Source organism: Quercus lobata, chromosome 8, assembly GCF_001633185.2.
Source record: "Quercus lobata isolate SW786 chromosome 8, ValleyOak3.0 Primary Assembly, whole genome shotgun sequence".
Lineage (NCBI taxonomy): Eukaryota > Viridiplantae > Streptophyta > Magnoliopsida > Fagales > Fagaceae > Quercus > Quercus lobata.
This window is the reverse complement of record NC_044911.1, coordinates 23,468,495-23,482,796: the sequence shown is the minus strand read 5'-3', so window position 1 is coordinate 23,482,796 and position 14,302 is coordinate 23,468,495. Positions and strand designations below refer to the sequence as shown.

The 14,302-nt window shown below is 34.3% G+C and overlaps 1 protein-coding gene across 3 annotated transcripts; it reads right to left on the bottom strand.

The window, feature by feature from the left end:
• Window positions 1-4,829: 4,829 nt before the first annotated feature.
• On the bottom strand, window positions 4,830-14,065 carry LOC115955641 (histidinol dehydrogenase, chloroplastic). Of its 3 annotated transcripts, XM_031073850.1 has the most exons (15): window positions 13,739-14,065; window positions 12,994-13,138; window positions 12,065-12,186; window positions 11,913-11,965; window positions 11,713-11,785; window positions 11,470-11,571; window positions 11,291-11,392; window positions 11,097-11,168; window positions 10,953-11,015; window positions 10,799-10,840; window positions 9,762-9,821; window positions 9,512-9,622; window positions 7,073-7,243; window positions 5,903-5,993; window positions 4,830-5,359 (listed from the first exon to the last, which is right to left on the bottom strand). In XM_031073850.1, exons 2-15 carry the CDS (start codon window positions 13,127-13,129, stop codon window positions 5,076-5,078), a joined length of 1,482 nt encoding a protein of 493 aa, XP_030929710.1. In that variant the 5' UTR covers window positions 13,130-13,138; window positions 13,739-14,065; the 3' UTR covers window positions 4,830-5,075. The 3 variants fall into 3 exon arrangements, with proteins under 3 accessions (XP_030929710.1, XP_030929711.1, XP_030929712.1); XM_031073851.1 differs by lacking the exon at window positions 12,994-13,138; XM_031073852.1 differs by lacking the exons at window positions 12,065-12,186; window positions 12,994-13,138; window positions 13,739-14,065 and having other exon boundaries at window positions 11,909-11,965.
• Between the last annotated feature and the right edge of the window lie 237 nt (window positions 14,066-14,302).

Sequence of the window (14,302 nt, the reverse complement as noted above, 5' to 3'; positions counted from 1 at the left end):
TTTTTATTAGATTGTGTAATTTATACTTGTTGAGGAACACCCTGAAAAAATTCCTAGAGCCGTCACTGCAAACTATAAACCAATTTGTACAATTTCCTATAAGAAAGTCTCAACTCACTTGTAGTCTAATGCCCATGGGACATGGCATTCACACCAATCTGAGCCTTGGCCTTCTCTAAAAGCTCTACTTAATTCAATACACATATTTCAAGAAATTAAGGTCATGTTTGGTAGACTATCTACATATTTTCAGTTTTTAAACAACATTACACACTTTTTCACCCACATGTATTTCAAAAAACTACAAATAATATTACTCAAACTTCTCTACCAAATGGGCCCTAATTGTATTCAAAACACATATTGCAAGAAACAATACAATATGTAATTTTCTTCCAAAAAATACTCTTTAATTTATTATTTTTTTTCGATAATCAAACGAAATCTTGCTTTTCTCTTCAAAGTTTCTCACCAAGCAAACAGAGTGCGAAGTAAAACCTTAAATGCAGAGAGAGCTAGAATTGGGAACCAAGAAAATGAGAAAGAAAGAGAGAGGAAATTAGAATACCGCAACGCCCATGAGGGTTTCCCAGCAAGCTTAACAAATGATTAATAGCTCAAAGGTAGCCTTCCCCCATTAATTCTTTTACAAATATTAGTCATTGGAGTGACCAGCGTTAGTAAAGGGGGAGAGATTCACTTAAATAAACTAACATAGGCATATATACTTCAAAGCTTAGATGCAATTGAAAAATTAAAATCCGAAGTATGAACTCAGCTTCTGTATAATATCCGCGGGATTGAAGAGTTTATGGATTTGTTAACACGTGTGGATGAAAAAAAAAAAAAAACACAGAAGAACAAAAAATACAAAGGAAAAGAAAAATAGGTTTTGGGTTGGGTGTGGAATACATGCACTAAGCAACTCTTTTAAAAGATAAATACAAAATTAATGAGTATATATATATATATATATATATATATGTATTTTTTTTTTTTTTAAGAATCACGCTCAAGGAAGAGGAAAAGAAATTGTAACACAAAGACACACCACAAACTATACTCAAAAGTTATAGTAACTTTTAGGACAAGTTATACTATACACAATACACTCTCTTAAGTAATGTGAGACAATTAATGAGTATGAATTAGTATAATAAATGAGTTATTCTTTGAAAAATGGTGACAGTATTGTCATTAATAAGTGTAAAAAATACAAAATTTAAAGAATAAGTTTGTACAACATTTATCATTTTTGTGTGTTTACAATGTAAATTTACATTGCAAATCAATATATCAATATATATATATATATATAAAAGCAAAGACCTCATGTGGGAAAGCAGGAGGTTGTGCTAAGTGGCACATTGTATGACATCCTTCTCATTAGGCTTCCACCTCATCTAAATTTAGTATTTATATCAAACTATTAAGTAATGGCAAATGCATTTATTTCAATTTATTAATAAAATTCAAAGAATTTGTATACATTTATAACTTTACATGCTTTGAATTGATACGGATGGATTTAAAAAGTCATGGGAAATGTAGGAATAAAATTCAAAGAATTTGTATATATTTATAATTTTACATGTTTTGAATTGATAGGAATGGATCTAAAAAGTCATGGGAAATAAAGGAATTAAAAAAACTTTTCAATTTTCTGCATAAGACTAACTTCAATGTAGAATTGCAAGAGTTGAATTCAATGAATTGGGCAAATATTATTGACTCCACATTTGTCCAATATAAATCAAGTCATGGGAAATGTAGGAATAAAATTCAAAGAATTTGTATACATTTATAACTTAACATGCTTTGAATTGATACAGATGAATCTAAAAAGTTATGAGAAATGTAGGGATCAAAAAAACTTTTCAATTTTCTACATAAGACTAACTCCAATGTAGAATTGCAAAAGTTAAATTCAATGAATTCAGCAAATATTATTTGTCTCCACATTTGTCCAATATAAATCCCCATTTCCTAGGGGTGTCAATTCGAATTAGCGTGTCGGGTTCATGTCGTGTCGAGATAGGGGTATTCGACTAAATGGCTCAGCCTGAACACGACCCATTTAATAATCGTATTGTGATTCTTCAACCCTAACCCGACCTGGTTAATAAGGCGAGTTGACCTGACCGAACCCACTTGACATACTTAATAAACGGGTTGTGTTAGGTTGACATGAATATAACACAATCCATTTTAACCTACATAATATTAAATATAACATCCATCTATAAATATATATATATATATATATTTTTTTTTTTTACATACCAAAAGTAGTGCATATACTTCAAGTCTTCAACCCACATTAAAAATAATATAGTTCAACAAAAATATTGTATCCATATAGAAATAAGTTCTTTACACTCCAAAAGAAATGCATACACTTCAACCTAAATTCAAAATAACATAGTTCAACAAAAATAAAATAACATAGTTCAACAAAAATATAATATCCTTAGAACTCGCCAAATGCTAAGTATCAATATTGAAAGAGTTGGAGCAAATAGTAGACTAAGCCAGACTATGACTACAATTATCATTCATAGATTCTTTGTTGATGTCTAAATTCATAACATCTCCCACAAGCTCATCCAATTTCATATGTACAAGTTCTATGCCAAAAAAATATTTCTAGAACTAGGGTATTAGATATTTATAAGAAGGTTTAGAGATTTAGGGTTTGTAGGGTTTAGAGATCTAGGATTTGTAAAATTTCAATTTCCAATTATATCCCTTGTAAGTTTTTGTAATTACTCACTTTTCTTTTTAAATTTAAAATATAAGTTAGATATAAAAGATATTTGACAAATCTAAAATAAAATAAATATTTATTTGTTATACAAGTTAAACATGTTGAGTTAAATGGGTCATTTCGGGTTGACACAAATAAATTGGCATGACAAATGCGTCTATTGCGGATTACATGGGTTAACCCACTTATGACACGTTTCTTATCGTATCGCTTTTGGGTTGACCCGTTTTTTACTCTAACCTGCTAAGGCCCAACCCTAACCTGCAAAAACCTATGTTGGCTTCGTGTCGTGTTCACGGGTTAGGTCAAACATTGACACCCCTACCATTTCCATTGGACTTAAAAATTAAATTTCCATAATTTTCTCACAATATCTTTGTTTTTCTTTTTGATAGATATGTTAATTTTCAAAATATTATGTTTGTCTTAGATATTTTGTTTAAATTTTATGTATACAGTTTTACTTATATAGCATTGTAATTTATTTAGGCTTATTTCTTCATATTATGTGCCAATTTATATTTTTGGTTTTCTGTATGATGCGTATACTTGGTAAGGATCTATTTTTGGCTACTTTTAGTTCAATTAAAATTTGGAGGTTAAATTGTGATATTATTGCATCACTATGACATTATTTTTTCTATTGTTCTATCATGAAATTCTAGAAGTTTTTATAGCTAATTGATATATAAAACATAAATAATACAAGAAAGACACCTAGGAACCAATAGGTTTGTAGGTGACAATTTCACTATGATATGGTGACATTTCTTTGGTTGCATGAATTAGAGGATTTTTCCCCCCAATGTATTTAGTTTGAATTTAGTTTTAGTAGAAAACCTCATAGACTAAGTGTGATTAACAATAATAATATTCATGAAATCAATGGGTCATAAATAATTTCTTACAAAACTTATCAAATTGCATCGCGCATCACTTGGGATATCGGCTAGTAAAATGTAAATATAGAATTTTTCATAAAAAATTTATTTTGTAGAGATATACCTCACCAAATTATTGGGTTTTAAGATAATAATTGTGTACTTTATTATAAGAAAAATTGAAAGAGTTATTTATTATAGACATGAAGTCATAATAATATAAATAATAATAATTATTATTAATAAGAAGGTAAATCTACAAGTAAGAATTCTCTTTAAAAAAAAATACCACACACAAAAGTATTAAGAATTCTCTTATAAAAAAAAAATACCACACACAAAAGTACTAAGAATTCTCTTATATGTATTGTAAAACATAATTTTGATAATTGTTTACCAAACACTTTACTTTTTGAAAAAACCCAAATTAAAAAACACTTTTTAAAACTATCACTTTTTTAAAAAAGCACGATTTCCAAAAGTTAAAACAAACTCACCCTTACTCTTGTCTAGTTCTCTTTGTTTATCATGAGAGAGAGTAATCGGTTGACATAATAAGTTATTATTAGGTATTCTGAGAGTATACTCTCTCTCACATAGAAATAGGGCCCACCCCATGGTTTTCTCTTGACCCTACAAGGGATGAAGAAAAAGAAAAATACTAGAAACATAACTTTTGCCACAACTTTAGCTACAACTTGCTTATGTGGAAAGTCGTGCCACAACTCCACTATTCACGACTTGCCACGTGAGCAAGTTGTTGTAAAAGTTGTCCCTAGCATTACTAGAAGAAAAACCAAGTGTATTAAACATATGTAACCAACCTGTCACATAGGGATGAGTCACGTTTGTTGCGTCTACCCCTAAGTGGGAGGATTATTACATATGCCAAGTACACCACATACCATCTCCAAGAGAGGGTCATAGGCTTGTTTGGAGCGGAATCACACCTTGGTTGGATTTTTTTGGAAAAATTACGTTCTTATCGTGCCTTCAGACCCATATTTTGGGCTTCCATGCTCTCCCAAGGGTATCTTTTAGTTTGTCAGCACCTCTAATTTTCAGTAGAATAGTTCCAACTGTACTTTAATCAGAAAATACTAACAATATAAGGATTTGACAAAAATATGTAAAATTGTCACTATGAAAAATATTATTCCAAAATAAATGAACAGTTAGGAGAGTATAGATATTTCATCAAAATACAAAAGATCAGCAAAATTGCAAAGATGTGTACATATCTGATCAAATTACATAGGGCATAAACAAGATATTTTTATTCAGCAAAAAATTATATTTAAAAAAAAAAAAAAAAAAAAAAAAAAAGTTATTTTTAAGAACCAATGCTACCCTACATTGTAGCAGTAAACACCCCTGAGCCCATAAAGGCCACATTATGAGAATGACAATAGTTCACAACTGGTACATCATCTCATACCAGAAACCTGCCTAGCTTCGATATCCTGAAGCCTAAGAGTCACGGCTCTCTTGTGGGCGTCCAGTCCCTCAACTTCTGCCATTGTTGCCACATATGGGCCAAGATTTCTCAGACCTTCTTCGGTTAAAGATTGTACAGTCATATACTTCAGGAAGGAGTCCAAAGACACCCCACCATACATTCTAGCATACCCATAGGTTGGAAGGACATGGTTTGTCCCGCTTGCATAATCTCCCACACTCTCTGGTGTCCACTGCCCTAAAAATACCGAGCCTGCATAGGTAATAGAGCAAGGATTAATTCTTTGAGACCTAAGAGGAAAAATTCAAGGATAGAGCTGACAGTTTCCACTATAACTTGGATCTTCTATAACCTAGTAACTTGTTTCCAAAGGATCTGTTGACAGTCCTATGCCATAATTAGAATTTTCAAGAAGAAAATTGTGTCTGACTATTTTGATGAAAATGAAAACGCACGGGCAACAATTTAATTGTGTATATGTTCACTTTTAATGCTTGGGAAAATACTTATCACAAGAACCTGAAATGTGCTACAATATAAAATGAGAGCCACAATGGCATCAAATCTAAGGGCCATTGCCCAATGCAATGGTAAAGTCTCAGGCCACCAAGCACAAGTGCAATGTTCACGTGTACTGGTGAATAAACATGCAGGACAGGACTGTATAAAAGCACCCCTCTTAGGACTTCACTTAGGTTGGACCAGCATTGGGTAATAACTGGCATCAAAGGGGCCTGTGTATAGATGGAAAACTAGAGTAATAACAACTATGACATCAAAATTCCAATAGTTCACCTGCATTCTCAATGAAACTCTCCCACTTCTCTGCATCCTTCACATTAATGATCAGATGCTCAGGTGCATATAAGTTTGAAAAAGAGATGGCCTGCAAAGACCGATAATGGTGTCATCGCAAACAGTCAAATCTACAGTTCAAAAAATATTCAAGTAAATAAATTTTGATGAGCAGTGTTTATTACACACAAGTTGCTTTACACAGTTTTACACACCCCGAAAAGCAACTGAATGTGTGTACAACTTGTGTGGAACAAGTTTAACCCAATTTTGATGCACACAAGCCAGTGTGCTTGTGTACGTATATGTCAATAATGATAAGAGAGCAATACCAGTAAAAACTTTTCATTTTCACAACATTTCATAAGTATAATTATTGTATATATGATCTAAAGGGACGGAAAAGATCACAATCCATAAGTAGAAGATCATAAACTATCTCTCTCTCTCTCTCTCTCTCTCTCTCTCTCTCTCTCTCTCTCTCTTTAATTTTTTTTATTGAGAATTCTCAGAATACAAGAAATATACTAAGAGAACAAAACAATCAAGAAAAAGTACAACTATCAATGAAAGTAGGCGAGGGAGCTAAAAGGGTAGATAACACAGCCATCCACTCATAAAACACGCAGGAAAAACTAATTTCAGCTCCATAGACGGCCTCTCCAAACCCTCAAATGCTCGACAGTTCTGTTCGTTCCAAACCATCCACAACAGACACAAAGGAACTGCACACCAAACAGTGCCATTACCCCTAACATAACCCTTGTCCAACATACCAACACATCAATGATCCTCTAAGGCATAACCCCCTGAATACGGAAAATGGAGGAACAAGTGATCAGTCGTCTCCCCAGACTTCTTGCACATGTAACACCATTCAACCACACAGACCCTCCGGTTGCGCAGGTTATCAATAGTGAGAATCTTACCAAATGAAGCTATAGTCCATGTAAAAAGGGCAACATGAAGAGGAACCTTAACTCTGCATACGCTCATCCAAGGAAATGACACTTTTAATTTATTTATTCAACAGAACATCCCAATTGCTGAAAACTTCAAAGATAGATTAACATTTTACGCACAGATATACATGCTAAAACAGTAAAACCCCAATGACGCATATAAAATGGCATGATAGATGCTTGAAAATCCAGTCATGATAGGACTAACCTCAACCATATCATGAGCAAACACACTGTAACTGTGGCTCAATGCTTTTAAAGCAATGTCTCCCCTTGGAAGGCTTTGGCACTGCTTGCTGATTTCCTCCTCTATAGCTTTCAAATCCACACCATCCCCAGAGATTACAAGAACAACCTGACTGTCAGGACCATGCTCAGCCTGAAATGGCAAATTAGTTACTCAAGGGATCAGATAAGGTATAAGCTCTCAACAAACTAAACCAGGAAGCACTCTAATGCAAGTGAGTTAAAAGGACTAATGTTTAAATAAAGATGCCAGGCAGCAAACACAATTGAAGAAAAGAGGGTGTCAAACTCAAGAAAAGATAAGGTTTTGAGAAAGATCATTAATTATAGGTGCACATATGACATAACAACAACAGCAGGTCGTATAACTTGAAGTAAATAAAAACATGAAAAAAATGGTACATATAGATAATCAAAACAACTTAAGTTGTACTTAATAACCAAATTAATACAGTTCCTATTTTATATCATGTTATCAGAGCAATATAATTGAGAAAAAACAGAAATTTTTAAGTACTTTCAATGAGATTCATAATAATAAAATAAAAAGATGGCCCAGAATGGTTTTTGGTTACAAGCTTTACTAAAACTAATGCTGGAATATTATACAAAGTGAAATAAGTAGGTAGTTCAGAATGGCTGTTCATTACAAGCTCGCTTAAAACTATTTTGTCGAAAAATTATACAGCAAGTAAAATAAGTCAGCGAAAATGCAATGTCTCAGTTTCCAAAGCAAAACAGCATGTTCCTCCCACTACTCAACACAGTCAGAAGACTCAAAACAGTCAAACTCTATTATCTAGAACTGCTTACCCATGTCTAGCTACCATGCATAACAATAATGCCATAAGAATTCTGTAACTCTGGACCATTGTAGTGGAAATGTACTTATGAACTATAACAAGAAATAATGAAAATCTTTAATGTTAGCATCTAAGATCTTTTTGAATAAGAGTTCTGTAACTCTGGACCATTGTAGTGGGAATGTACTTATGAACTATAACAAGAAATAATGAAAATCTTTAATGTTAGCATCTAAGATCTTCTTGAAAAGTGCAAGACGATTTAGTACTCATTTTGTTACTACAGCCATTGATCCAAAAGACTAACCATCTGGTGCAGGTGCAGGAGCTGTGTATTTACCTAATAAAGTAAAAAGAGAAGAGACTGAATCCTTTTTCTTTGTTTTTTATAAAGTCAAATATCTGTTATCATGTGTGAATGGAGATGCCTCTCTATAGTTTCTGAAAATTTTAGATATAAGTGTTCCTTTCATACATCTTCATGATTAGTCATTGATATAATGTATGTCTGGTGACTTTGATTGCACCCTAGGGCTAGAAAATCCAGGTCCAATAATATGTTTCTGACTTCAAAATACTTTCATTCAAAACTTCAGCATTCTATTTATTATAATTGTCGTAGCATATTCAAAGTACATTCCACCCATAACTTGGGTAGATTACTCATCTAGTGACACATTTCCCCTTTTTCACCCATTAAAGTCTCATAGTGGGGAAGATTTGGGGACAATGACTGGCACTGATTAGTTTCTTAGAAAAGGAACAGAGCAAAAACAATCAAATTCCACCATGAACACAACATGAGCATACAATTTTTCCATGCAATTTGCAAATTTTTAGGACTCTGTAAATTTGAAGAACTTAGTTAAGAATTTTATTATAGACCAGTTTAATGGGTATGTTACACCCTTGTAATCTTCCATTTTTTCTTCACAACACCCCCCCCCCCCAAACACTCTGAGGAGAGGTAGTATCTTGTGCATTGGTTAAATGCAAGCAATGTCTCACAACATTTGAGCTCCACAGGATGTGGTTCCCACCAACGGTGAGCATTGGCAGGTATGCAACTGATGTATAAGATAATAAACCACCCCCCAGACACCCCCACCCCCCCAAAAAAAAAAAAAAAAAAAAAAGAGGAAGCTCAAGTACAGAACAAGAGAAGATGACAAACACATTCAAAAAGTGTAATAACTAATAAGTTAATGAAGTGTATAAAAGAAGAAGTTTTTGAAGTTTAAAGAGAATCCACCATCCACACATATAACGAAAAGAGAAACACAAATTTTTACATCATGTTTGGCAATTTAAGGTAGGAAGAGAAGTGATTCAAGAGTTTTGATTTTCCACTGCTTGTTTGGATGTCCATGAAAGAAGTAAGAAGTAAACTTATCTTTCATGATTGAACTTAGCATCTAAGCAAAATGCAACTTGCCATGATGTAAAACTTCATAAAGCAGAATGAGCTTCATGAAATTGAACTTTTCAACTACAATGTTTATTTTATTCAGAAAACAAAACAAAGCAAAGCATCAAACTTGCATTCTGAAAGTGCTCCTTTAGGGAAAAAAATAGTGTATTTCAAAGCAAGTAAGCACCTGGGAAAGCAAATCTGAAGCTACATGAACAGGATTGGCATGATTGTCAGCAATGACCAAGACTTCTGAAGGGCCTGCGGGCATGTCAATCGAAATCATGGCTTCACTGTTCTGCAAGGAAAAATTGAAGAGAGAAAGTACTAAGAGAGAGATAAAGATGACAACATATTCACTTCTATTTCATTATTATAAAATTTATACAAACTGCATCCATGAAAGTGTGCTCTAAATCAACAAAAAGTATGCATACTTGGAGAATCATTTTTGCAGCTGTGACATATTGATTTCCAGGGCCAAAAATCTTCTCCACCTGCAAATTACAAGGGAGAAAAAAGGGAAACAAGCATTGAAAATAAAATTTCAGACCTCACACAAGGGTCCTATAAAATAAGTCTTGAATGGGCAAATTTGCAAAGTGGATTTTTGATAGTTATGTTAGAAATTAAACCTATGACATCCGCTCCATGATGATTGCTCTTTATCATCAAACCAAGACACCAATTGGTTTTTTGGTGTAGGCGGAATTCAAACCCCAGATTTCTTCGATAACAAGACATTTTATCAGTTGAACTAACTAGAACCCACAAAAATTTGGAAAGTAGTAACAAATTAATCTTCCACGACTCTCACTCTCTCTCTCTCTCATATATTGGTAAGTTAAACATACTCCCGGTGGGTTTTGAACATAAAACTGCTCCATCCATTTGGGAGAAGTTTCATTTGAGTCAAAGCTCATTGGTGTGGTTTCTCTCTTGTATTACTTATTGTTTCTCTGGATGCAGTCCCTTGGCATTGTTTTAATAAATTACTTACTTTTTCAAAATGCAAACCTCATCATTCTGTGAGCTAATAGGATGCCTTCAGTGCCATTGACATTTCCATAGACAAATTAATACAAACAACTCATCTATCAGAGAAGAGACACAGGGATAACAGAAACTTATATTCTACATAAAATTAGCATAAATTTTTTGTAGGAAAGGTAGGTTAAAAACTTTACATTCACATACCTCATGCAAAGGACCCCCATACTATGCAAACAGGTCCAGCCACTTTCAGTTACCCTAAAGTGTGTTAAAAAAAAAAAAATTCTGTTCCTTCAGTTCTATTCAAAATGGGGTGGACCTCAGTGTCATAGGCTATCTAAATGCTAATCTGATTTTTTTATAAGAAGATTTTTTAATCAACTCTATTCTGACTACTCTGATTATCAATAAGCAAACAGCTATGCATATTATCAGCATAAGATAACAGCCACTGAGGGACGAGTTCATAGGAAAATAGTACCTTGGGGCAAGATTCTGTCCCCCACGCCATGGCAGAAATTGCCTGTAAAGAGCAGAACTATTAGACTTCGGAATTTAAACAGTGCAGAAAACATAAACCTGCATGATAAAACAATCCTTCAACTATACGAAAGTATTTTTAAGATCTTTCAAACCTGAGCACCTCCAGCTTTAAGGATGTGAGTCACACCAGCCTTCTTAGCACAATACAGTACCTCCTGCAGAAAGCCATTGATCCGCATTCAGTATATAATCTCCTCAAAAGAAATTCAATCAAAAAGCTTCTAGGGGGGGAAAACCTTGCATATGCTGCCATCCTGACTAGGGGGAGTTGCAAGAACAACAGTTTTACAGCCAGCAATCTGCGCAGGCTTGAGTACAAAATAAAAAGATATGTCAGCTGAATGTGATGAATTAGACAGCCACAAACCTAAAATTATAGGAATAGAAACCATCAAAAAAGCAATGGATGCAATAAATTAGATTAACTTACAACTGAAAGCATCAAAGCTGTTGAAGGTAAAACTGCAGATCCTCCTGGAACATAAAGACCTACAGATGAGATGCTTCTTGCTACCCGTTTGCATTTGACACCCTGAAAAATTCAGAACACATTAGAAAAATAGTAAAAATTAAGGTAGCCGCAATAACAAAGAAGCAATATTGACTTACTTTCATGTTCTCAACACTTTTCTCAGCTGATTTTTGAGCAGCATGAAATGCATATATATTGTCATATGCCACATCAAACGCTTCTCTAATAACTGCATCTAGCTGTGATTATGAAAAGCTATAATGCGTAAACATTCAAAACAACAAAACCTCCATGAACAAGAAATGCAAATGGTGTAGAGGACTCCATATTAAACCATAAAGACTAAGGTTATTTGTATTAAGAATGTCCATATAATATACCACTGGATCTGGGAGCTCAGAAACTTTTTCAACTATCTTTTCCAGTTCAACCTTGTCAAACTTCGCAGTATAGCTGCAAAAGAAATGTGAACATCACTAAGTCAAACTCATGAAAAAAGAAGCTTCATGGTGAAGTGAAGCCTTCCAAAATAATACGCAAAACATATAAAATTTATAAAGGGAAGTAAAAGAGCACCAACTCTTTAACCGCAGCATCGCCTCTTTTATGAACATCATCAACAATGGGCTGGACCTGATAGTATATATAAACGAATCTATCTAAGCACCTCGAATGAACACAAAACCAAAATCAATATTCAGGATTATTAAAGAAAAAGCCAAAAAAGCTTACTGTGGTGAAAATGGAAGAGAAATCTATACGAGGACGAGCCTTCAGGCTTTCAACCTCAGTTTGAGTAAGTTCTGATAACCTGTACGACTTCATTGAACACTTTAAACCTTTACAAAGAAATCCTGTCACAACAAACAACCAATGAAAATCAAGAAAAAGAAGAAACTATTAGGAAGACATATCTTACATTAATTAAAAAGAGAATGAATTTTTTTTTTCCCTGTTTGAGCCGGGGGTCTGTAAAATAGAGTAAGGATTTCAAAGACACAATTTCCTCACAAAAACCAAAATCTACATGAACCACAAATACGCAATATGTGAATTTTGTCCGACACAGGCGCTGTGACATGCAAAATCACACAGAGATACTACTTTAGCAGGCACAAGAACCAAGTTACATGAAATGTTTACCAATCAAAGGATGATGATTGATCCCACAGCCACAAGCATCAATATTGATAATCAAAAAAAAAAAAAATGAAACTAATAAAAAATTTCATACTCGTTTGATGGATGTTTAGAACCTCTAGTCACTTACTAACACTTGAATTAATATGCCATTAGCAGAAATAATCACAGAAGAACCGAAAAATGTTATTTTCAGCCACATAGCATACCCATGTTCCCACACTCAACAACCATCCACCTTATCAAATTAAGACCCATTCCCCACTTTCCCAAACTCATATATCACTAAAAACAAAAATCACCATTACTCAAATTCCCATATTTTTCCAAAGTGAAATCCTAAACAATATTTGGGGCCGGGCACTATAATAAAAGTCTAAAAGAGATGCAATAAATAACTCCCATACATAAGCAAAATGGTAAAATCTATACTAGGATTCCAAACCAGTTTTCAAGTCAGCACTGCAGCACTATAGTAATAGTAATAGGACCATAAAATCACTAAAAGTTTAAACATGTACCTGAAGGGAAGCGACAAGAGCGGCTTGAAATTGGTTTGGGGGCACCGAATGGGTGAAGAATTAACCGGGTCAGGTAGGGTTTAAGGAAAGTGGGTTTGGTCGGGTTAGAGCAAAGAAGCTGAAGCTGTCTGTCCATTACCACCACCTTCATTTAATCAAAAGTATTATATGTAATAATATTCTACCATTACCATCACTGACACTGACACTGACACTGACACCGACTCGCTCAAGCATATTATTAAAATCAAAATTAAAAGGATAAATTCCAGTAAACTACCCTGAGGTTTGGGCTAATACCAACTAAGTCCTAAACTTTTCAAAAGTGACCATCTTGGTCCCTAAACGCTGTTAGGGACCGTTACTTTACTCTCAGTCTTTCTTCTCTCTCAGAATGTTTATGTTCAATTCTAATATCTCTTGAGTCTTGAGTTCTATTCAAAGTGATTATACAAACATATACACTTAGCCATATAAAACCTTAAACCCCCAAAAATCTCTGATCACAAAGCATACAAACATATCCATAATCATTCATACTCCAACAAAAACACTATTTTAGATCAATTTTCAGACAAAATCCAAATAAAAAAAAATACCCACAGATGACCATACCCAAACCCCATCTTTCAAACCCAAATCAAAAATCACCAAATCTTTGTCACCCAATCCCTAAACCAACCAAGACCTGAACCAACAAAGGAGGAGGAGAACGATCGGTGGCGTTTCCGGTGTGATTCGTTACCTGTGGTAGTTGCAGGGGCCGTGGGTCTCGTTCCCTTGACGTTTGGCACACAAACCTAGACTCAAACCCAAATCCAAACAGAAGCACAAATGCAAACTCTCTCTTCCATGGCTGTGGAGCACCAAAGCTAGCGTCCGTAGCACCCGATCGGAGCCTTCAGTGAGGAACTCGCAGCAGCGGTGGTGAGGATATGAGAGGGAGAGAATAGAAAGCGTTTAGGGTTTTGAGAGGAGAAGCTGAGAATGAGTAACGGGCCTAAACGCCGTTTAGGGACCAATTGTATTCAGGACCAACTTGGTCTACTTTGAAAAGTTTTGAACTTGGTATTAAGGATTTTTAAAAAAACTAACTACAAAACCCAAACAATATCATTAGTTAGCAAACGTTTCAAACTAATTTCGTTTATAACAATTCGAGCTCAGTGGACTCGATTTAGGAAGAAGCAATGTGGAGAAAACATGGAAATCGAGTTCAACGAACTCGGTTTCCATGTACAGAAACCGAGTTCAACGAACTCGATTTCCATGTACAGAAAACGAGTTCATTGAACTCGTTTTCCATACA